This window comes from Aythya ferina (assembly GCF_964211825.1).
Source record: "Aythya ferina genome assembly, chromosome: 18".
In the NCBI taxonomy this organism is placed as follows: Eukaryota; Metazoa; Chordata; class Aves; order Anseriformes; family Anatidae; genus Aythya; species Aythya ferina.
Window position 1 is genome coordinate 13,216,299 of NC_140317.1, and position 25,093 is coordinate 13,241,391.

The 25,093-nt window shown below is 41.9% G+C and overlaps 1 protein-coding gene across 1 annotated transcript in view; it reads right to left on the reverse strand.

Moving 5' to 3' along the window:
- The window catches only part of FASN (fatty acid synthase), a 46,689-nt gene extending 21,863 nt beyond the window's left edge, over nt 1-24,826 (reverse strand). Inside the window, exons 1-21 of the mRNA XM_084492480.1 lie at nt 24,542-24,826; nt 18,233-18,379; nt 17,296-17,448; nt 15,830-16,003; nt 14,897-15,097; nt 14,329-14,451; nt 13,572-13,687; nt 13,188-13,322; nt 9,950-10,409; nt 9,409-9,596; nt 8,029-8,218; nt 6,770-6,864; nt 6,244-6,378; nt 5,747-5,950; nt 3,430-3,545; nt 2,770-2,945; nt 2,230-2,421; nt 1,862-1,942; nt 1,582-1,767; nt 1,086-1,265; nt 656-859 (exon numbers count right to left, since the gene is read on the reverse strand). Of these exons, the coding sequence (XP_084348606.1) occupies nt 656-859; nt 1,086-1,265; nt 1,582-1,767; nt 1,862-1,942; nt 2,230-2,421; nt 2,770-2,945; nt 3,430-3,545; nt 5,747-5,950; nt 6,244-6,378; nt 6,770-6,864; nt 8,029-8,218; nt 9,409-9,596; nt 9,950-10,409; nt 13,188-13,322; nt 13,572-13,687; nt 14,329-14,451; nt 14,897-15,097; nt 15,830-16,003; nt 17,296-17,448; nt 18,233-18,359 (3,436 nt within the window). The 5' untranslated portion in view covers nt 18,360-18,379; nt 24,542-24,826. The remainder of the gene's footprint in view (nt 1-655; nt 860-1,085; nt 1,266-1,581; nt 1,768-1,861; nt 1,943-2,229; nt 2,422-2,769; nt 2,946-3,429; nt 3,546-5,746; nt 5,951-6,243; nt 6,379-6,769; nt 6,865-8,028; nt 8,219-9,408; nt 9,597-9,949; nt 10,410-13,187; nt 13,323-13,571; nt 13,688-14,328; nt 14,452-14,896; nt 15,098-15,829; nt 16,004-17,295; nt 17,449-18,232; nt 18,380-24,541) is intronic.
- Nucleotides 24,827-25,093: the final 267 nt, after the last annotated feature.

Genomic DNA, 25,093 nt, shown 5'->3' on the forward strand with positions numbered 1-25,093 from the left:
AGAAAACTTGCACTCAATTCCTCCCTGCCTCCTTTGACAGAGATACAAGAAGGCAAGGAGCTAGGCACAGATGATGTCTCTCCATCCAGAGAGCATTAAACTAGGCTACTGGTTTCACAATAGTCTAACCTGCTTTTATTCTATTCTTGTGGCAAATGTGAACTTTCTTTAGCGTATCTCACTAAAACACTTTCTTGTGCCCACATATAAATGGGAGCAGACATGTTACCTTCCCCATCTTGGCAGTTCACAGGAAAAACAAAACAAAGCAAGCTAAGAAAGCCAAAGACTTGATGAAGTAGGCTTTCTTATCAGTTTTTGAAGTAAGCAGACTGGATTTCTCCATGAGGAAGCTGATTTCTGCCTCTCTGCTTACAGGAAAGGTTGTGCTATTTGACACACTGCCCCTTAAAGAAGTGGAGATGTCCCCACCTGCTGGCTTTACTCCTACTTGTGTTCCTGAGGTACCTCAGGCAAAAGTAGTTTTTAAGCTTCTAACAAGTGTGTGGACATAGGACTCCTGCTGAAGTTTTGTACAGAGACCAACACTCAATTTCTTAAGTGCTCTAAGGATTGAAGTAGTATGAACAGTTTCTTTCAGTTCTGGCAAGCTGGAAGATTCCTCTAATGTGAAAACGAACCAACCCCACTCTACCTTTACAGTGCTCCAGATAGGCACGAAGCTGGGCACTGGAAGACAAACAGTTACTCTCAATATAGGGAACAAAGCAGTATTTTTCCAGGGTGGGAGGGATTCGTTCCTGTTGTCGTCGTGGTGCCACAGAAGCATGAAGACCATTAATCTGAACACCTCCTGCTTTGAGGCTGTTAAGACAGTGGTCAACAACAACATCTAAAGCTGAAAGACAAGAAACAAACATAAGCTTGCATCAAACTCTATAAGCATTTTGTTCAAGGTGATCAGATGAACAGTGAGTGCTATATCAGACCATTACAAAGGGTGCTGTAGAATAACTTGGAGAGTAAGAAGGCCCCTAAAGTCCATCCTACTTCTAAGAAAGTCAAACATTCATACACACAGCACTCAAAGGAACTTGTAAAAGCCCAAAGACAAAAGACATTACCTTCTACATTGTCCTGGTACTGGCACACATGCTCTGGATGCAGCACTGGGTCAATATACACTGAGCGAATCCTGGTGGGTAAGCGTAGACTGCGCCCAGTCTCAGCTAAGACTATCATGTGTAGTAAGGTGTCAAGGAAGGTCACCCAGTTTCCATTCCACAGAACTTTCCCTGCACTTCCTGCAGAAGAAGAGAGAGTGGAAACCTCACTGTAATTTTGTCATTCAGCAGATGTGGGAAGTCGTTACATAACTACAAAGTCTGTTGCATGCACCCAGCTTCCCTTGTTAACTCCAGTAATCAGTTTTACATTGGACATAACAGCTTTCCCAGTGCCCTGTTAGAACACTTAGATGTTCTCTGTTACCACACTAAAAAGCATAATTACTCCACAAAGCATAGTCAAGTGGACCACTAATACAAAGTGAACTAAAAGATAAAATATTCATCATTACAATAACCACGTTGATCATTCTTCTATAGAAAGTAAATTCACCTTCACTGTTGCATTCCAGAACACCCTGGAAAGTTGGTCCATAATTATATCCACGAAGATGCAGCTCTTGGTAAATGTCTTCCTTCAAGAGGCCAGACTTTGAGCTTGTGTCTAAGTGAGTCTGAAATGCAGCTAGCTGGTTATGAAAGTTCTTCAGAGCATCGTTTTCTAGGAGGTTAATCTTCCCTGATGGGCACAGTGGCAAGAATAAGAATCATCAGTGTTCATACATAATGGATTTGAGTAGGTCAGGGCACACACACACACTTCATTCACTTACCACTCACAGCCAAATTCCCATTCCCTGACACTTCAAAGCAGTGGGAAGCAGGCATGATTCGAACTTCCAACTGCACTGATCCTGCAAGAAACATTGAGGAAGACAGGGCTGCAAGGTCAGTTACTGCCTCCATTCTGCAGCATCATTTCCAGACTCATTCCACACAACATGGAGTAAAGGTGACTGTATGTGTTACTTGACTGAACAATCAGTAATTTCATACAGACATGTTGCACTCCCACTCTTACCCTCTTACCTGTCCCGTTCTCCACCCCCCCCCCCCCCCCCAAGTTCCTCTCACTTTCCCTTTGCATTTCTTTCCTTACGCTCCTTTAATTGTTGCAATTGTGACAGTACCACTCACTCACCCTTTTTGGGAAGGATAGTTGCCTGATGGATTGTAACTTCTTCAAACATAACAGCTGTTTGTTCCATGGCCATGCCAAGAGACCGTGCCAGAGATCGCCAAGCCAGCACAAGGTACCCAGTTGCTGGGTAGAGGATTCTACCATCAATGCAATGACCAACCAGGTAATGGTCAGGAGAGTCAGGACTCACGTCTGTGACAGAATAAAGAGCAGAATAAAAATAAAAAAAACCTCACAAATAAAGAGATCTTTTGCCTTAAGTTTCTTTAAGAGGATGTAGTGTTTTTCCCAGCAATCCTGATTGGCAACATGCCAATCTTAAGACTGTCAGTCTGAATCAAGACAATTTCCTCCTCTGTTCATATTCTTTCACCCCATTTCAGAAGTAGATCCAGTCTCTTTGAAAATGAATAAATAAAAATATATGAAGTTTCAAAAGATGACTTCAAGGATGCTGTGCTTTGAGTGTCCTTTTCCTAGTTTTATAAAAAAATGTAGAGATAAAGTAGGAAAACAAACAAAACCAACTGACAAACATACCAATATTGTAGACTGAAGCAGATGCAGAGCCTTTGGAGCCTGATGGAAAGTCTTCAGCTTTTGGAACATCCCAGTCCTGGCTGTGGTCCCATTTGATATATGGAGAAATAAGGGGTGTTCCAACAGGGACAGGGTATTCCACAGATGGGAACATGTTGTTTCCAAGAACATTTATCCTAGGAAGACAAACAGGATCATGACTATTGGAGGGGAAAAAGAAAAAAGGAAAAAAAAAAAAAAAAAAAAAAAAAAAAAAAAAAAATTGACCGTAATACATAAAGGTCATATAGTAACTGTTCCTGGGCTCCACGTCTGAGACTTCTCCAGGAGTTCCATGAACATTTACTATAACCAAATTCTAATTCTAACAGTCTATGAGATGCAAAGTTTACTTTCTATGAGCCAGTTCCAGGCTCCTAGGCCCCAAGAAACGGATTCCTTCTCTTTGAAAAGCACCTCCCCAGCCCAAACAATCTCTAACCTGTGGAAATACTTCCTAAATGAGCATATAAAATACGTAAAGCATAGGTGTAAATCCCATTTTTCCCAAGTTTGTTGAAAGAGTATTTCAATCACGGTGAAGACATGCATGCTAGAGAAGAGGCTTGAATTCTCTCCTAATTGATAACCCACTCACCCTTGATCCCTTAGTCTCCTTACCCAGTTAAATGAATCTTTCCAGCCTGTGTTAGGAAGAACTCCAAGTTATTCTTCTGGTCCTTCTTCATCAAAGGTAGAATAGTGCATGATGGTTTCAAACTTCTCCTCAAGATAGCCTGGTCAAGTAGAGTTCAGAAATCACTCGTGGAAGGTATTACTAACTTTTTTGCCTCTGATTTTCCCTCCCCTCCACACACTACAAAGACACTGTTTTGTCAAACTGCTTCTGCACCTGTGCCAGGTGCTAGAATGTGCACATTTAAACAGGCTAGAAGCAGCACAGCACAATACCCTTCCAGCCATACAAGAAACTGCATGTCTTGTAAGGAAGAATATATGTAATATTCATTAAATTCTGCCAAATCACACATCTCCCTTTCCCAGGCAAATTGACTCATGAAATCAACAGCTACACTTCAAGAACTGCAGGATCACCCCCTTGAGCCTCCCACTTGTGCGCCACCCCACCTTAAGCTCTTGCTCCCAGGATCAGCCTTTTTCAGTCTGTAGCTTCCTACAGCATTTTCCAAACAACTGCTACTAAATCAAAAACCCAGCCTTGAACATCTGACCCAAATTTGATCTGTTCTTTAATTTGGTCTAAAGTCTTTAAATGGAAGAAGGAAGAAGGAAGAGAAAAACAACACTCTCAAACCCAGCTGATGAAATCATTAGTCACTTGCATTAGATTCCAAAATTGTACAGTGATTTTAATATTAAATATAAAATCTTTTTAGAGAAAAATACATGTCTAAATAGTTCTGCTCTGATTCTCCCTTCAAGTCACACTTTCAAAGCACAAATAAAACTAATATACATAAAAAATATATACTGGATTGGAACTCTGAAGCACTGTACAACTATAAAACTTGATTCACAAATGGATCATCTTAAGATTTGTCTCATTTTACATGCCATGAGGCAAATAAAAAGGACCAGCTCTTGAGACTTAAGGGACAAGCACAAGACCACAGCACTGATCTTGTGAGACAAGCACAACCTAGTGTACCTCACGTACTGCGTTCTCTGATAAGGGGCTAAATCACAATGACCAGTTCTTATGGGATGGGAAAAAGGGAATAATATAGTGTTCTGAAATAGATGATAGAAGACATTTTGTGTATGCCTGGTATTATAGATATCCAAGTCTTTTTTTGGAAGCTGATGAAAACATTTGATGCCATACAAATTTGCATTTAATCACCTCATTAGCATCCTCTCAAATAATGTAGATATGCGAAGCAACGTTTTGCTTCAGTATAATGATACTCAAATTCCCTGGAAGTTAGGGGAACACAAAAGAGAGACTACACTTCAGGAATCCAAAGGCACATTCTGGCTTTTTACTTTGATCACACAGGACAAAGTTACCCGGCAGAGGCTGGGGGGAAAACCTCCCCAAATCCCATTCATTAAAGATGGTTAATGCTTGGACATTCTGTTTTTTATAAGTTCCATTGTAAGTGCTGTCTATTTTCAGCTCACATTGAGGGTGGGAAGAAAGGATAGGAGGAATGAATACCACATAATTCAAAACCCCACAAAATAATGAAGAATACCTAAAAGCATGCATCTTAATATTAGTATAAAGGTATTTTTGAGAGTAATAACTCAGATCTTACTTCTCTGAAAAATTAACATGATGTAGACATACTTAATATCTGTAAGAGATGCAACACTGCATATTATATTATTTTAGCCAGTCATGTTAGTGTGGCATTGTGTTTTCTTCTTTTCTCCTTGAATTTCTACAGCTATGTAAGTTTGATTATACAAGTCCGCAAATGAAGTGAGAGAGAACAGTATCAACTGAACTAGCTTTTAAAAACTGAAAAGGAGAATACGGGAGAAAGAAACACCACTACCAACTACAACTTTGCAATACAAGAACATGAAACTACAGATGGCAATAACAGATTTTCCACAGAAAAGCCCTGTTAGTCCTGAAATTCTCCTCCCTGCCCTGCTTTATACACATGTGCCCTATTAGGTCCAAACAATTTTCTTACTCACTGCAGTTTGGAGAGCTACCTATCAGCTATCTGAAATGCAAGACAATGAATAAAGGCCACAACATGAATGCATGGCTAAGGAAGTTGTAGTATGTTGGTATTTTTATTAATTTATTTAAAAAAATAAATAAATTCTTAAAACTGGGAGAGAATTGAAAGTACTCGAGTAAGATACTATTCTCAGAATGGGAAGGAAAAAATGAAAAAACAAAAAAGCACTATTCCCTAATCTTCAGACATTCAATTCCCTTCCTGCAGGAACATTTTGAGATATACTACCACATTGACACAATCAAATAGAATACCTGTAAAAGAGCATGTGGAGCAATCTCCACTACAACAGCATCCTCTGGAATATGCTTCAGGCCTTCATGGAACAGCACGGGACTCACTAGGTTGTTCACATAATACTCTGCAGAGGAATTCCTAGCCAGATCACTTTGCCACTGAGATTCAGGGATAGATGTACTGATCCACCGTGCTGAACGAGGTTTAGGGTGTGGAATGACCTGCAGACAGACAATGAAGAGGGACAGGAGGAAGAGTTACAGGTCATAGATGACAGCAAGACAGGCAAAAGCAAGCAGCCCTTGCCCCCTTTTTTGTGGGACGTTTTCCTCATCTTGACTGCTGAGGTCACCATTCTGCTTAATGTGATAGGACTTCAAAACTTACAGATGTCTACACACTCTTTAAGAGACTTCCCCTCTTAAAGGATAGAACCCTCTTAGCTTAACATCACTGATGCTCAAAGCCAGGTGCCCCACCAAAACTCAAGCACACCATAATTCAGTAACATTACCTTTCTCAAAGCACTTAGCAGCGCTGGCGCAATAGATGCCATATAATAGGAATGAAATGCAACTCCAGCACTGCGGACCTCCTTTGCGAACACACCATCCTTTTTCAGTTTGGCTACAAACTCATTCACGGAGTCCTGAGGAGAGGAATAAAAGAGAACTAAAACTAACAGCTCACAATATATTTGGGAAATGTTTGAAGCACTGTACTATCTCCATGCCCTTTATCACTTGCCACTTAAGGGGCACCATATCAGTGATGAGATTATTGTCGTTCTCAGTATTATCATTCATCACTCATTATACCCATGGCTATAAGAATATTCAGCATAAGAAATCTGTCATTATTAGCTTACACTTCCTCTCAGAGAACTTTTGAGTGTTTGAACTCATAAAGAACACCATGTCCCCTCCCACTGGGAGGGGTGCTTTTCTTTTCAAGCAGCTTAGCTTCACATTTTCTTCAAACTAGAACTTCACAGGTTCCAGTCACAGATCTGGCATGCACCATGTTAATTCTTTCCTTACCAGAGGCCCCGAAATAGTGACAGTATCTTCAGAGTTGTGGCAGGCTGGTACCACATTTGGAGGGCAGCGCTGCTTACATTCCTCCCATGTCAGACCTGCAGGAGGAAGAGTTCAGGACAACATGTTTTGAGAAGTAAGCCTTGTGATGAAAGGCAATCCTCCCCACTAAGCATGCAATCACTGCACTGAATTCAGCATTTTACAAAACTGTAACGGATTCCTAGAAAGATCACATACATCCCCCCTCTGCCTAAAAGTGATTCTGCAAAATCAAAGGATGTTTATCTTATGGCTTTAACACTTTATTTGTCACTGTGATATTGAGCACATATTACATGGATACAAGTCACAGTAAAAGCTTGAACTCAAAATCAGATTATGAAAAACATTATATGCATCACTCTAAGCTAAATTCTGTGATAAGGTGTCACATATTTAATATTAAGCAGAAAAAGAGCTCAATTAGGTAGATAGTACTTTATAGCATTGGTTAAAATAAGAAGCGTAGGTTTATAATATGAGACCCAGTCATCAAACTCATTGCATTAGACCTGCAACAGCTTTTCTCTGAAGTGTTTCACCATTTTTAATCAACCACTATGTCTAGTCATATGAAACAGGAAAACAATCATGCTATCAATAGTCATGTTATTTTTAAACATATAAATTAGCATGAAGCCACTGAAGACAAACTGCAGGGTTCAAAGCTCAAAACTTCACCCACTTGTGAACAAAACTTATAATTGACAGAAACGCTGAGTAGTGCTGGACCGGGAAAAAGCTCCTTCCTGAGTACCAGCAGGCACAAGCATGTGCTAGTGGCACTAAGTTCTGTGAGCCAACTGCCCATTACATACCAGTGACTTCATGTCTCATTCTTGCAGACTTCAGAAATACTGCTTTTTGAAAAGAGTAAAGAGAAAAAACACTGTGCCTTATATTTTTCACTTCTCTTTTCAAGGTAATTACTGGGACTCTGTCATTTGTCACCTGTCAATAAATCTCTGTATTTCCACTTAGTTTTGGAATGATGACCAAAACTCTTATGTATTACAGGTCAGATATTACTACCATTGTATCAACTTCAATATTTTATAACCTGTTCTTCATCAGAAGAAAAAAAGAGGCAACAGTAGCCAAACTTTTACAGAACTGATTGCTATCACAAACACATTTCAGAGCCCAGTTTTATGTTAATGCCATACAGCAGAGATCAGATGCACTTTCCTCTATCACTCTTTTGCTAAGCATATACCTACCAACAGCAGCCATTCCTCCTGGGGGCAATTTGGCCTCTTTAACACATCGCCCTCGCCAATAAGCAGCAAGAATGGCTTCTTCATGACTTAAGGAATTATCTGCATAGCCACAAGCTACTTCTCCCACTGAGTGGCCCAAAATCCCATCAGGTTGCAGACCTGCAGCCTTCAGCATATCAATTTGGGCAATCTGCAAGGAAAGGCAGAATTAATGATTCCATACCAGAATAAGCAGGTGTAAGGATTCAAAGGCACATAAGAGTGCTGGGTGCATTTCAAGATTATTTTTTTGTACAGACTTTCTTCTTGCCGTTTTTTTTTTAAAAAACACACACACACACACAAAAATAACAGCAGCTTCAGCCTCATTTCAAAGCATGTCAAGAATCATCATGTCTCCAGTATTGTTTGTGCTTCTCCACTGTGCAGCTTTAACCTAGGACATTATCTCCAACAACAGGAGGTTACCAAGAGCTTGACATGAGCCAGCAGTCTGTGCTTGCAGCCTAGAAGGCCATCTGTGCCATGGGCTGCATCAAAAGAGGCATAATCAGGAGGTGATTGTCCCCCTCTACTCTGCCCTCATGAGGCCTCACATGGAGTACCGCATCTTTGTGTCTGCATTGAAAGATGCAGACCTGTTAAAGTGAGTCCAGAGAAGGGCTACAAAAATGATCAGAGGGCTGGAGCACCTCTCCTATGAAGAAAGGCTGAAAGAGCTGGGGATGTTCAGCCTGGAGAAGAGAGGGCTCCAGGGAGACCTTGTTGTGGCCTTTCAGTACTTAAAGGAATCTTATGAAAAGGATGGAGAGGGACTCTTTACTCGGGTAGATAATGATAGGACAAGGAATGATATAATGATAGGAAGTTGTGGATGTCCTGTCTGTGGAGGTATTCAAGGCCAGGTTGGGTGTGGCCTTCGCCAACCTGATCTAGTGGGTGGCATCCCTGCCTATGGCAAGGGGGTTGGAACTAGATCTTTAAGATAGCTTCCAACCCAAGCTAATCTATGATTCTAAGAGTGTCTGTATAAAGCAAGAGCCAAGTCCAGCTTTCCAGATCACTTTAAAAGCTCTGCTTCTAGTTTTTTTTAATACACAACAAATCCTGCTTTGACACTCTTCCAGAATTAAAGAGACTCCATTTAACATCATTTCGTTCTTTTTCAGAACAAATTTTAGAAGGCATTCTATAGAACTTTGTTTCTTGGCAGAAACATTTACATAAAACTTCATATGTTCCTTAGTATCTTAGAGAAACTACCCCACATTACATGCACAGATACACACACACAGAGATCAGTTTACATCAACATTCCTCCAAGCATCTTGCAAAGGGCTGGGCCCAAAACTAACCAAAATCTATCTAACTGCAACTAACCTGAACAGCAGCTACTCCAACAAATGCATTGACAGTCTCATCAAAAGTATTGTCATCTGCTTGCAGAAGCAGGTCTGAGACCTTCAGTCCTGTGTTCTTCAAAGCCTCATCTGAGCGCATTATAGACTGGCGAAACACATCCAATTTCATAAGACTCAGGCCCATACCTTTCCACTGGGTTCCCATGCCTGCAAGGTAAGCAAGAAAACGTGCTTTTGTAATGCTCTATAATAGAAGTGCACATCATATGCTTGCTTTGGAAGTGAAAGAATCCTATCTAAGGACAAATCATCGCACATTCCTAACACCCTCTAAATTATGCACTGCTTTTTTGTTCTCTGGACTTTGCTGTCAATAAAAGATAGCTAAATTGGAAGCATTAGATAAAACACAGAAAACATGATTCTCCTACACATACCATGGGTCTGCATAACAGTTCCTCATTCTGGAGAGTGGAAAAAACTTTAGTGTACAAGATCCAACTATTCAAACTTCATTTCTATTGAAGAATGCAGAAGCCTGGACGCTGCTGTGGACCTACCTGAGCAGATGTACCAGAGTGGTCTACCAGATGCCTGAACTTGCTGAACCTCTCCGATGTCACTCTCAGTGCCAACTAGGGTGTAGCCCCTGTAGGGCATGAGGGATACAGGAATTGCAGAGATATCAGTGAGCAGGCGTAAAAATGGACCGCATCCTCTATGTTTTTTGCTCTCTTGAATTAGTATTTCTACAGCTTCCTGTGTTCTGCCACAAACTTGAACCAGTCTTGGCAAGTTACAAGTCTCTGGAGGCTGATGTTTCTTCTCATTTGGCTTCAGAATGACATGAACGTTAGAACCTCCAAAGCCAAAAGAATTGATGCTGACTAAGCCACCTTTTGTTGGTGTTGGTTCACAAACCACTTTTAAGGAGCCATTAAGTAAAGCAGGAATATCTGGATTTGGGTCACTGAAATGAAGATTTGGGGCCCACAGCCCGTGTTCCAGAGAGAGAACGACCTGGAAGACAGAACATAGTATTATGTGCTCCATATTTTCTTATTTTTATTTATTTTGTTTAAACTATATTTTGTTTTATTTATTTTTATTACTATAAATGACTATGTAAGCATACACAAAAGCAGCTCCTCTTATTTTTGTATAAAGGGACCCTTCACAGACTAACATTATCAATGTGGTAGAGGCAGTATGTACTTCACTTAGGCAAGTTTTAAGGCCACGTAGAAAGTAAGTGGTTAAGGTTAATGGTGGTAGTTTTAAGTTTAGCTTCCAGACCCTTTCTAACTGTAAAGCCATGCAATCTTGCTGGAAAAGCAACCTGGCAACTAAAGATATCACATCTTTTTTCTCCTCTTTCAGCTATTCTTTCTTCATCACACTCCATCTTTCCCCATTCAGATGACCACACATAATATTCTTTATTACAATAAATGCTCCCATTTCTGCCTTTACCACAAAAGAGACACACTGAACCACTGGTGAAAGGATTTTCATGCTGCTTTCTATCCATTTGATGTCTTCTTCACCCAGAAAAGCAGCAGATGGATCAGAACTGGCAGAGCCAGCACAGAAAACAGCACAAGACTTACAATAAAAAGCAAGAACTACCTTTTTCAATAACAACACTACAAACAGTCCGTTACACCAAGGCCATAATCATTTGTGACAAAAGTCCAGCAAACCAAACACCATAAGGTCAGTAGCAGATACTGCATGTCCCGTGTGTTTGGCAATTCCTTCATCACCACAGAATTGTCACATAAACAGATCGTGGTTGGGAAACAGTTCTTCCAAGCTGACCATCAGACATGGCAAACTATCCAGGAAAACAACCATAAACGTACAGTTTCATCTCCAGTTAGCATGTTATAAAGCCACAGTGACAAAAGACTTTTCATGAATGCTATTCCTACACCTACAGTACTACTTACTTTGAACATGCTGTTGCTTTATAAAACATACATATTTGTCCTCTAAGCCTTCCATGGCTTCTACTTAAGTTTGAGAATGCAGTACAATGCGTGTACAGCACAGCCAACAAGAAATTTGTCTTTTCAACTACTCAGCCTAATTGTTGTACAGCAAAGTGCAGATGAGTAATCCCTCCCTCACCAGAACTCAAGTAAAGTGGCCTTGGCAAACCCTAGTATTCTTTCTTATTCTTTTTTCCATAATAAACATTTTCTTTAAGTCTTAAGTCTGACACTTCCAAGATCTATTTTCATAACTGACATCTCACATTTAAAAGCATTTTATGGAATGCCAAAATAAAATGTTAACAGAAACTGCATACTTCCTGAAACAGTTACTGTCTTAGAAAAGGATGGCCTTGGTGTAGTTTCTGGTTTGGCCTCAAGAATGCAAGATCTGTCATTCTTATTAAAATTCCAAATATTAAAATGTCAATTGCTGCCCAACTTTCAAAGAACCGAGAACAGAGACAGAACTTCCAACATCAAACCAGACATAGCTTCAGGTGCTCTCAAACATGCCAGATCTGGGAACAAGACCTAATACAACTTAATAGAAGCACAACAAAAAGACATTCTAACACGTGAAAGGTGCTACGGGCTCTTGCCTACAGCTGTAAATTCTGATACAAAGTTAAGTGAAAAAAGTGATGGAAAAGTGAGAAAATACGATGTCACAGAAGTCTTCAAAAAAGAAACTGTGGTCCCTATTTTTGCAATTCTGCATTCTCTAAGAAACACAAACAGGGAAACAGTTACCTCAAAGCTTTGATCCTCTCCTGACAGTTCAGTCCTCACGGAAGAACTGTACTAAGCAAATTGCTCATAACATACAACACATTAAGGATGGAGAGGTTCATTTTAATGAATCAAGTCATCATTCCTACTATTGAAAAAGGTGGCAGTCCAGGTGATAGAGGTTCTAAAAAAAGGTTAAACTTTCCTCTACAGAGAGACAGATATTGCAGTTTCCACTCTTTATTTGCAGACAAGGCTATTCACAGAAAGCTTTACATACTCAGATCATAATAATTATTTTAAAGAGCCTAAAATCGTAGCAGTGATAGTATACTTGAATTCAGTTTGCATGTCTATAAGGCTGTCAGTAATAGGCTTACAACCAAGCATGAACCATAGCTAGCTCTTTGCTAAGCAGTTTAGCAGCCAGGGCTGGGAGATGATTGTCTGCCTACAGCAGTAATTAGTAGGCCAGTTGCTAAGACAACCAGTTATTCAAGCTGGTAGCCTCGTCCCAAATAAATCACCTGGCTTCTCACCAACACAAGACAGACTGGGAAGAGAAATACATCCTTGACAAACAGCTCAAAGGATCAGCTACTCGTCTGGTACAGAAACTGCTTCTTACCTTTGGTCATTCAAACTACTCCAATACCTCTCTATTTGTACCTCCCCTGAACCCAATGACCCACAGAGTTCTGTTAGAAGTTCCAGTGTAAGAATAATCAATAAGGTGACCTCAAACCCCTTATTCTGAGCAGAGTTACGTTCCTGTAGAATTGAGTGGTATGTGTGAATTATAATGTTTGAGCTTGCGTGCATGTGTGAGTACACATGGCAGAGGGTCACCTGGGCACTCATGTACAGCTTGCAGAATAGCCACCTTAGCTTTTAAAAGCATTTGCAGGTGAAACAAGCAGTAGGCAGTAAGGAATCACCTGACTTATCAATACCGGTGTGGATTTTATTCTGGATCAGTGCAAATTTTCTTTAAAACAAACAAACAAACACAGCCAATACTAGTCCCTCCCTCACCCCCATGCCTTTTCTCTCACAAACCACGTGTTACCTTGGCTAATGCAGCAAGTCCAGAGGCAGGCTCTGGATGACCCATGTTTGACTTGGTTGATCCAATCAACAATGGCTCTCTCTCACGTTGGCAGAAGACCTCTGCAATGCCATTTACTTCCTGTGGATCTCCAACCTAGAAGGAAAGTAATCAGAATGGCTAGTAGCCAATACTTCCAAAACACACCACAAAAGAAAATGAAAGGTTAAGATATTTGGGTAAAATACAAAAGCAGTGAAGCAGTATATATTCCATAAACTGGTAGAAGACAGAAATACAATTCCTTTACCTTTATTTTGAAAGAACAAAGAATAATTTGATGCAAAAGTGTGGCAAGTGGTGCAAGGGAAGAAAATACCCCAAAACCAAAGAGGTCATACTGACCTTGGTGCCTGTTCCATGAGTTTCAACAAACTCTATGTCTCCAGGCTTGATACCACATTCTCTGTGCAGAGAACTGACCAACTGCCGCTGCATGTCTCCAGATGGGAATGTCACACCTAGAATCAAAATTGCCATCAATTTCTCTCTCTCAATAAATGCTTCCTGTTCCGCTTTGAGCACTCTTTCAACTGATTGGGGCTACCAGGACAAAAAGAAAGCTATCTTTTCAGGGTTTATACTTATGTCCTTTGTACCAAACACAGCAAGCCTATCAGGCTCTTAGAAATTAGTGCAGAGGAACCAGAAATGGAACTAAACGAATGATTAGAGTACTGTGGGAAGGTACTGGTTAACACTGTATGTATAGATCAAGCAAAACATATAAAACTTGGCATCTCCATGAGTGGGAAAAATAGGACGGGAGCAGGAAAAGAGATTTCCAGTAACAACATGTATGTTTCTACTATCTGTGCAAAAGTTACTCCAATATATATAAAGTATATCCCAAGAAGCCTAAACTAGCAACAGGACACTCCTGATACTCTGTATAATAACAATCACCACTTGTCTCCTTTCATTCCTTTACAAAACAGGGGCCTGAACATTGTGTTACCAAAGTTGAAAAAGAAAAAAAGTACAATGAAAAACCCTCACACACCTAAAGAACAGGAACCCCGCAATAATCTTTCTCTGATAACAAAGACTCTAGAAAGAACTGTTCTGCAGGTATCTCACTTTTCAGAAGCTCAAGGCCCACCTTGCTCTTTAAAGCCATCAGTGTTACTCCCAGCATTAACTATTGTGGCATAGATGCGTTTAGCCATGGATTTCTTGGTCAAAAGAACGACGACAACAGCTTCAGAGCGACAATATCCATTTCCTGAGAATAGAGACAGAACAAGTCATTAATCTATTCTGCTTTGAATAAAGTAGCAAAAGCACCACACACTAAGGTTATCTCATTCCTGAGCTATTGCTTAAAACGGATTACTTGGAGTACAATATGTACATTTGTTTAAAAAAGAATGTCCTAGAAAGGCTCACTGCTCATCACAAATGATGAAAGAAAGTTTACATCAAGAGACAGTTATTTCCTTTCCCCACTGGCACAGAAACGAAGCATGCAATTTATTTTCCACAGGTAATTTTCTAAGTCTAATGGAGCTATGCAACACAGATAAATTCCAGGGTATGTCCCAAGCAGCGCACCTAAGAACAAGGACAAGACCAGCTATGTCCACAGTTACCAGAGCAGATTCTGCGTCACAGATTCAGCAATAAGTTCATCTTGTACAACAAGACCATTTTTCATGCTAATGCCTTACCTGAAGCATCGAAAACTTTGCAGGCACCATCAGGACTAAGCATACCCAGCTTCATGAACTGCACAGAAGTGTTGGGCTTCAGCAGAAGGTTGACCCCTCCTACCACAGCTGCACTGCACCGTCCATTACGAATTGCCTTATAAGCATTTTCTAGAGCCATGAGACTGGAGGAGCAGGCTGTGTCAATAGTTAAGCTTGGTCCTTAGGGAACAGAAAGGGAAAACAAAACAAAACAAACAAAAAAACTTTTTTACTGTTAATTTTTCTCAAGTTACTCTCCAAAGACTATAGGATGGTTACTACAAAATGCATTTAAAAGATACGAACAGTTGCTTCAGAACATTACAGGCAATCCTGATACACTGGGAGACAAGAATCACCACCTCTGCCTGCTTGCCAGTAACAGGGGATGAGAAAGGAGGAAAAAAATTGCCAACAGTTAAGCTTTAAGGGTGCATTTTAAAATTTCACCCCTATCTCCATCAAAAAGTATCACAACCAGGTAACATCTCCCCATTTTCAACAATGATATCACTCCCACTTCCTGGTGCTACCCTTACCATGGTCCCTGCTGTCTACTGCTCTTCAAGGCAATTCCCATCATGCCTTTAATCATACCAGTCCTGTACCACTCCTACTTCTTTCAGAGTTACCCATTCCAGTTAGTTTTTCTCCTGGCATCATTATCTTTCATACGAATGCCAGCTATGCCCATTTTCAACAACTGAAGTACAAAGCCTCGTAATGAGTCTTAACACAGAGTTACAACACGGTTTTTGCTTCACACATGCCTCTTTACAACAGCTGCATTCTACTTTCTCATCCCCAAAGAGTCAATACCTGATATCCATCCCATTTCTTTAGAGCAACCATGGTACAACCATGCTGAAATTGCAATTACTGATCAGCACTGACAGGTCTGAGGACACTTACCTTTAAAATCATAGAAGTAAGAAATCCTGTTGGCGAACATAGCACGCTGGCAGCCAGTCATACTGTATCCCAAAAGCTGTTCTGGATCTTGGCTAAAGGCTTCAGCAGCTTCTGACCCACTTGCACCAACCCATACACCCGTGTCTGTGCCACGAAGGGTAGCTGGATTAATGCCTATGGGAATATTGGAAAGCAGATTACAGCAAACAAACTCACTATGAGGGGAAAACTGGTAAGGTATCAGGTACAGATGGTACCAGTTCACAAAATACAATTTCTTACTGTCCATTTCTGGCAGACCTGCAGCCCACATAGTTACTTTTCTACCCGTTTCAATCACAGGCCTTCTGCAGAGCTCCTGTTTATTCGACCTGTTTATTACAACAGAGTCACAATCACGCCCTAAGACAGCTTTTTTGACTTAGATGGGTATTGATAGAGTCTTGTGTAGAAGTGTACAACTATTAAAGTTATAAATGCTGATCAGATAAGCTAACAGCAGGTTTCCAATGCAGAGAAAAGAAGCAGACAAAGGGATAAAAGTGCAACACATGGAATGTCATGTGAGCACTTGACTATCCATTCTTATGCAAAGCCTAGATCTGGAGTATGAGGAAGAAAAGAAAAAAATATTTGGCACAAAAGCCAATAAGCTAGCACAAGAAACAACTCTCCTCCAAAAAACTGCATGGCAATCTCAACTTGTAACAATCTGCTGTTTCTTCTCTGTGCTGCAGGAGTCCTGAAGACAAGCAGACTATTCATATTCAAGCCTTAAGACTGAGGCTCAGCAATTGTTAATCTGTCAGAACTAGCGAGCTGGTTACAACTTTTTCCATGTGCTCCTTATGTTCAGACATGAAACTCATTAATATGAAGAATTATTTTTTTGGCTCTGTGGGCAAGTACCTAAAAAGCTCTCGACACTGGCAGTGATGGAGAAAGGAGGCTTCTCTTTCTGAAAGCACACTCCCTGGGCAAACTTCCTATGGTAGCAGCTCTAAGGCCACAAGTTTTCCTTGGATCTTGCCAATAGACAGGAATACAGCAGGTCATCTGTCATTCTTTTAGACCATGGATGAGAATTCTCATGGAGTCATCTTCCCTTTGCACTACAATTATCCCCTGGGCCTTTAACAAAGGCATCTGTTATGGAACTTCACAGTAGAGCAGTAGTGTAGGGACACCAACATACAAAAGCTCTAGTACTGTTGACTGTTTAAATGTTTCTGTAGTATTGGTTCCACTGTATCAGACCAGTAGAGACTTTCTGGCAGTCAGTGTGTAGATTTCCTAATTCAAGTTCCAGAACAAAGCAATTTTCTCTAACCCTCATACCAGTTCTTCCGTCTCCTCTCTACTGTGAGCTTTCTTGTTAGTGATCTCATCACACAGGTGCATGTCTACACGTGCTGCACAAAAACGATACACCACAATTCTCCCTTTTCAGTCATTCACCTGCTTACCTCCATCCAAAATAGCTTCATAAGAAACTTCCAACAGCAACCGAAGCTGAGGATCCATTGTATGAGCTTGTTTGGGGTGGACCCCAAAAAAGGAGGCATCAAACTTGCTTATGTCCTTGAGCTTTCCATTTCTCTTGGGCAGCCCATACATTCCTGAGAAGAAAAAATCAACACCATATCACAGATTACATCAGTTTTGAAGCAGCTACTAGATGAGACAAAGTACAGAATAATCACAGCTGATTCTTGATTACAAGTGAAACCTTATTTTTCCCTTGCAGTATCCAGAGCGCTACACAAACACCTATCCACTCATCCCTCTAAATCTTATTTGGAAATTAAAACACCGTATTAACAAAAACAACTGTGATTTTTAAGACTGTTCTGGAAATGGCAGCAAAAGGCATCTATGTAGTTATAAGCATTTGTGCTTTGGAAAGTTGTGCCAAGCACACAAACTCTGAATTGTTGGTTCCAGTCAGAAGAAAAACAAAACCTACTTTTCACCTTTGCAATTCACTAGCCTGGATTGGATAGACATGGGCCAAAAATTTCAGAAGGATAATCAAACAGAAAAGAACATTCTAGAAAGCTACAAATCATGGGACTGGAGTCCCTCTGCTACTTCGGAACCCAGAAAAATAACAGAGCAGTTTTATTTCCACAACTACCAGGATTCACAGTACTTAGCTGCTCTATCATAAGTGTGCTTTTCCCTGGAAGATACATATTATTTGTTAGCTACTACTGTGCAGGACATGACCATAAAATGCATTACTTAAGACCTCTGTAGAAGTCTTCTGTTCCTGAATTTCTTGATGATGTATCAGAAGTGAATTCAAAAACTCTGATTTTGCATCTGATAAATCTTTTCCTTTTGTAGGATAATTCCTCTGAAAAGCTCAGAGCTCCAAAAGGAGAGGCAATAAGCACTCACCTGGTTTCCACCTCCGATCATCCTCTGTGACCATATCAACTCCATTAAGTAGGTTCTCCCAAAACTCTTGCAAGTTCTCAGATTCTGGCAGCTTTCCTGCTATGCCTGCAATCACCACGTCCTCCATCTCCTAACTTCTCCCTGTTGCTGAGATCCAAGAAAGCAGTAAGACTAGTAAGGTTTCACACAGAGGAGAATATATGCATCTCTTGCCTTCCTGACATGTTGTGACAACTGTATTTGTATGAGAAACACCCACACAGAAAAAGCCCATGGAGTCTTTACTACAAAAAGATATCCCAACTAATCAAACAGACTGTATGATTTGTGGGGACAATGGGGACGAGAAAACCGATGCTGAGGCAGTGCCAGGCTTTGAAAACCACCAGTTTCTATATGACAGCTAGAAAATGAACAGGTCTCTCTCTACCAAAGGCAATGCCTCTTTTTAAAGTCAGCAGAGAAGAAAGATTAACATGCTGGAGCAGAAGTGGGTGGAGAAATTATGAAATGTATATAGTAAAATACATAATTACAAGGCAAACCTTACAGGCAGCAAAACGAGTTCTACAATCATTCCAAAGTTAAATACTAACTTAAGAATCAATAATAAGTAAGCTTGTTGGAGGGGAAAAAAAAAAAAATGCACACACCCCAACACACACAGAAGAAAAAACATAGGAAGATTGCAATACAGTTTAGCATTATTATAAATACCCGAAATGAGAAGTAAATTTTAGATATAAAGCATTTACCAAAACACTGAACCTTGCACTGCAATACCTTAGAGGACTGGGAAAGAGGAATTGAGTACATGGGGTAGAGGGGGGTGCTTTAAAATAAGAGTTGACAGAACAGACAGATTTCACATCAGGGAAAACCCTAGCTGTTGACCCAAGAAATCTGCATTCTAAGACCCCAATCCCATACAACACAGCATGACAAGCCATCTATACAGATTGCAGCACCAAATGAGAGCTCATATTACACAGTCAACACACTCACATTATTTTGCATTACGCTGAAAATATATTAACGAAGCAGAAGGAAGGCAAGTTAACCTGATGTTGTTCCAGTTAAGTTCAAATTATAATTAGTAGACCCATACTGGGCAAGTTACAGGGAAAAGAAAAAAAAAAAAAAGATACCCATTTATATAGACATGGTTGCACGAACAGAAGATATAATCAGCACAGTACCTCCTTAAATAACACTTCTGGTAAGTAGAGGCAAAATATTCTCTAATGTTTGGGTTTTTTAACAAGTAAAAATCACAATAAAAATTAGTGTTTAAGTAGATAAGTCTTCCTTTGAAGGAAAAACTTTGCAATGGAAGACCTAAAGCTTGACTTCCAGCACAGATTATGCTCCATTGTGCCATGTAGGCACTTTCCATAAGTACTGTTTGTGCTTGATCATCTCTCTTGTAAAATAGTATTAACAGATACTCTTAGATGAACACTTCCACAGATGATTTTTCAACCCAAGACATTTAACTTATGAACATATTTTAGTCTCTTTAGAAATTCTTATAGTTTTTGAGCAATAGGCCTCTCTTCCATCCTCACATTGCTCTGGCATAATAACTTCATGTAACTTAGAGGTGACTGCATGGTGAGGCAGAAGGAAAGCAATGCCACCTGGTTTGCAAGGCTTTTACAGAGGTGTAGAGCAGCCGACACACACCACCACAGAGGTTGCCTGATCTCTTTTGCTCCTCTTTCCTTCAGCAGTTATCTCCATTCAGATCTGTGGAGTAACCATGGAATTATGCAACATGTAACACTCTGAGGTAGAAGAGATGATTACCTCATCCACTCCATCCTTTCTGGGAGCAAAACCAGAAGTGCTCCCAAAAGGACATTTCGGATTTCTCAGTCTTTAGTTAAATACTTCAGACAACAGAACTTCCATTCCACTCTCAGTATTCATTTAAGAAGGAAAACTGTGAGGGCTTTACTGAGAAACTACACCCCAAAACTGAAGTAGGTAGTAATATGCCCAGTCTATTTTGCTCTGAAGAGAAGCTTCTCAGTTTTTCCACTCACAAAGGTCTAGCAAGTCAATTTTACTATTGGTGTCACCACTGTACCTGGAAAACCCATCAGGGACTGTAGCTCTGCTATACTTGCAGCAGTTCTGTGCTGGGGGCAGAGAAATAACTGGATCTTAGGCATGGAGCTCACAATCCAAGCACACAACAAGAGCCGTGCAAAATGATAATGTGATTAATTTTCAATTTTATGCCTCAGCTCTTCGGGTGATGATATGCAAGGAGATAAATATTGTTTGTATTTCAGGAGACTGAAACTTCTCTTCTGGGATTGTCCCTTCCCTTTCACTGGAGTATCAGGAAAACTCCATCCAGGTATGGCCAACCTTGACAAAATGTTATTCTGAGACAGTGAAGAAATGGTATTTATCAGCAAAGCAATTTTTGCCAACAAGTTATGACTGCAGTTGAGCAAGACTGTGTCAAAGGCAGAAAGACGCTGTGGCAATCAAAATGTACAAGAACAAAAGCCAAGAAGTTAATTTTAGCTGGGTAAATGGGTAATAAGAGCCACAACTTAATGATTTATATACACAAAGAACGGGAAAGGTTTAGGCTTGACATGAAGGGCTCTGGATGCCTATATCAAAAATAACAAATTATGGACCTAGTGGCAGACAGTACAGGTGATTTACTAGGGATAAGAAGAGTTGGAAAAGTAGAAATCATTAATATTAAGTACTCTAATTCAACAGAGATTAAAGTAAACATTACAGCTACCAACGATATCTTTGGTCTTCATTGACAGCTAATATACAGGTAGGCTATTTCAAAGTTTATGGACGTTGTCCCCAAATGGTACAGTATAGTATGTTAGTATACTACAGACTCACTCTTCTTTGTAGAGCACTTTTAGACTATACACAGTACATTGACAGTTTTTGAAGTGTATGACATGGCACCAGGAAAGAAAATTTTTTCCACAGCAATTTTAAAGGAGATTGGACTACAGCAAATATATGTAAGAAATTGTTCCAATTATATCTGATGGGCAAGATGGACAAATGTAACAGGTCAAAAAAGGAAACCAAAAAAAAGATAAAGAGTGCCAATTTCTTAAGGCTGTGTTTTGTTGGATACAACCAAACATATAACATTCTTTTTCCTCTCTTTGCCTGATGGCTTTGTTTTAATAGAATTACGTAGATTTTTCATAGACAGATTGACTTTTTACCCAGGCAGGGGAAAGAAGACAAAAGAATAACCAAAAGACACCAAAACCCTCAACATACCAGTCTGATAGACACCTCATTAAGCATGAACTACTACCTCAATGGATTTACACAATATTTTTTTGCAATGATATTCCTTTGCTGACTCACTGAGACTAGTAATAGCTAACAATCCCTCCTGGTGTTATTGACTAGTAATCACTTTCATAATTTTATACTTGTGTTTTGGTTATCTACCTCCCACATTAGCCACTTGACAAGGTTGGTTTGTTTATTGATGTCAGCTCTTTTCTCCAATCATCTTAACGCCTTCATAACCGAGCTCCCGCGGACGGTGTGAGGCTGGTAGCGGCTCCCCGGCGCGCCGGGCCCGGGGCTTCTCGGAGTCGGGTTGCTTGGGAATGCAGCCCAAAGCGGGTGGTAAACTCCATCTAAGGCTAAATACGGGCACGAGACCGATAGTCTGTGATAACCTTGCTCTCTATGTATTGGATACCTACTGATATCATCACAGCCTACTGCTATTAACAAACTTGTAAGCTTAACTACTGCTCTCCAATGCATTTAACAAAAGATGATTTTCAGTGCCCCACTCATCTAGCACCAATAATGGATCAAGAAGAAAAATGTTGATCACTGTTTTTTAATCAACCACATCAGCTGTACAACTTTGTTTTCTCTGTGCCTACTGAGATTATAAGCTTTTAAAGCAGGAAGGAAAGAGGAACTTAATTTGTTCTCCCACTCATACCTGACTTGCCAACCCCCAAAGAGAATAGTTTTCTTATTCTGCTGTACCTATGACCACCTAAAGTATATTTATAATACAAATGGGGGCTGGGAGCAAAGAATAAAGTGCAAAGAAACAGCAGGAAAAAAAAAAAAAAAAGAAACAACCAAGCCAAACCAAACCCTGTTCTGCCTGGTGTTGTTCTCTTTACTAGACAGGAACGTATCACTTTTATTTATTAACTGTTATTTTGATGGCTGTCATCATGGTAGGTACCATGGACAGTCTCCTCATACTCAAGTCTCTATTACTAGTTCTACGCAGTCCAAATCTTGATCTGTTTTGGAGCTCCCCTCACCTTAAAATGAAACATCCATGACTCCTCTATAGCCTTCTTCAGCACAGATATTGACAAAGGGTATGTTTTCTTAGCTTGTAAATCTGACTACATCATAACCCATGTTTCTTAATCTCTGATTATCATTTCTAAAATTTACACTTCAAACTGCCATCCCATAGAAACTTCATTTGCAGAGAGCTATAATGTCTGCTTCCAAAAAATCCTCTACAAAATAGAAGCAAACACAGGCTGCTTTTCATTTTTGAAAGCACTTGGCTACTCTCAGTCTATGCACTATAGCTCCAGTTTAACAAAGACCTTTTAACTATCTCTTTCTGTCTCAAGGCTGGATCTGTCCCACTGACCACAAGACAAATGGAAAGCGGTAGTGGGGTTTTGTATTTAAAAACATATTTCTTGGCAGGAAACACAATCTGGTTCAGAGTTAGGTGGGAAAGGTAGGTTAGACTACTCACGGAATTAACACAGCTCTATTGATTTCCAAATGATTTATACCAACTGATGTCCCCAGTATCACTATACCTTAAAAAAAAAAAATCTGTTCATAACTGCCCTCCCTGTAGGGACTTTGTCTTCTAAATTCATCCACTAAATGCAGCCTTTCAAGTTGCACTGCTATTTTCAGTTCATTTCAAGACGCATACAAGCTGCAGGAAAAGGTGAATCCTTTGTTCAAGTGAGTTTTTTGATTTTTACTTTTGATTTTAAAGGCAAGACATGCTCCAAAGCCCCCGACACTGCTTTCTGAAGGACTATACAAGCTAATGTAAACTGCTTTAACACAGCCTGTTTCAATTTAATAAAGTTTTAATAATTTAAATAAGCTTTAATAATTAAAGCTTTAATAATTTTAATCTTGTAATATAATAAAGCCATAATAAAGCTTTTAGCTAGGAAAAAAGGGGTTTTGTACCTTCAAGAACCTTATGCCAGACAAGAACGTAGAAAGAAAACCAATAGGAGCAAGAACAGCAGAAGAGAAGACCACGATTGTTTTCCTGACAATCACATCATCCAAACCAGACTGGTGTACAATGAATGAGTTATTACACGTGAGCAGCCGGTTTACATAGAAGCAGAGGCTTAGCAGCATGTGCTGCACCTTTTTTGAAAACGTTTCCCCGTACGTATCGACAAGCCACCTTTAGGGCGTGCAAACGCTAATCTCTTCACTCCCAAGGTTCCTCAGCTTGCTACACTCGTGCTGTTAGGCCAACTCGGAACATCGCGGGTGACGGAGGAGCCGCCATCCTTCTGCCAGGACGGAGCAGTCCGTTTAGCCCCGGCGGCCCGCCCGAGACGGCCCGATGTGCCCGGCCGCTCGATCCGCGCACGATCTGGGCCGCCGCTGCCGCCCAGCCCCGCGGCGGCCGCCGGGCGCGGCCCCTCGGAACCCGCTGAGCCGCCCCGCGGAGCCCTGCCGCCACGGCTGGGGCGCGGACGCGCCGATGCTCGGGGGAATGCAGAAAGGCTCCTGCCGACGGGCACCCGAAGGCTGCAGGCGGCGGTGCCCCTGCCCGTGCACCGGCCCGCGCCACGCGCTGCCCTGCACCCACAGAACCTGCCCGTGCCGGCTCGGCGGCGAGGGGTCCCCGCCCGCCGCCAAGATGGCCGAGCGCCGGCACCACAATGCAGCGCTGCAGCCTCTCTCCGCTCCGCCTCGCCAGCGGGAGGATGCGGATCGCTAGCCCCCCACCGACTGGCGAGGAGTCTCCTCAGCGCGACCGCGTTGGGCGCTGGGAGAGAGGCCTGCGGCGGGTACGGGCAGCACGAGCATCTAGGCGCGGCGGGTAGGGCGCCGGCGCACGGAACCTTCTCGTCGCGCGGGCCGAGCCCGCGGGCCCCAGCCATCAGAAGCGGCCATCCGACTCCGCGCGGCGGAGGGGACCGGGCGGAACGATCCCGGTGCGGCTGCCTGGCGCAGTAGCCCGCGGAGGCGGGAGCGGAGGCCGCCGCTCTCCCAGCCGTTCCGCATCCGCTGTGCCACCGGTACCTGCACAGGTGCGGAAAGCTTCGTGCCGAGAGGACCCTGTAGTCAGCTCAGCGCCGGACCGGGCTGCTGCGGGGCAGGCTCTTCAGGCGGACTCGGGCGCTGCGGCCGCCGGTGCCGGGCTGCGTACGTCCGATGCTCCGCGCTCTCCTCACTGTCTCCCTCTAGCTCCCACCGCTATTTAAGCAGCCGCCACCTCTGGCGGCCACGCCACATGGGCTGACAGTTTACTCCTCGCCGCAGTCCAATGAGAGCTGGGGCAGGGCCGCCCTGAGCCGGCCCCGGGGGTGATGCCAACCCCTGCCCGCCAGAGCCGTTCCACAGGAGGAGGGGGTCCTGGGCAGGCCGGGGCGGAGCCGGTCGGGCCCCCGTGCCCGCGGCACTGGGCCAAGCTCCTGCGCCCCGCCCTGGAGACCGTGGAAGGCCGGGCTCTGCGAGCGGCGCCTGGCTTTGCCCGAGCCTATCGCAGCGACCGCCGGCCCCCCGCCGGCCCAGGCCTCTCTGTGTCCCTCTCCCCCCTTCCCGCGGATGTGCACACTGTGGTTGGGAATACTA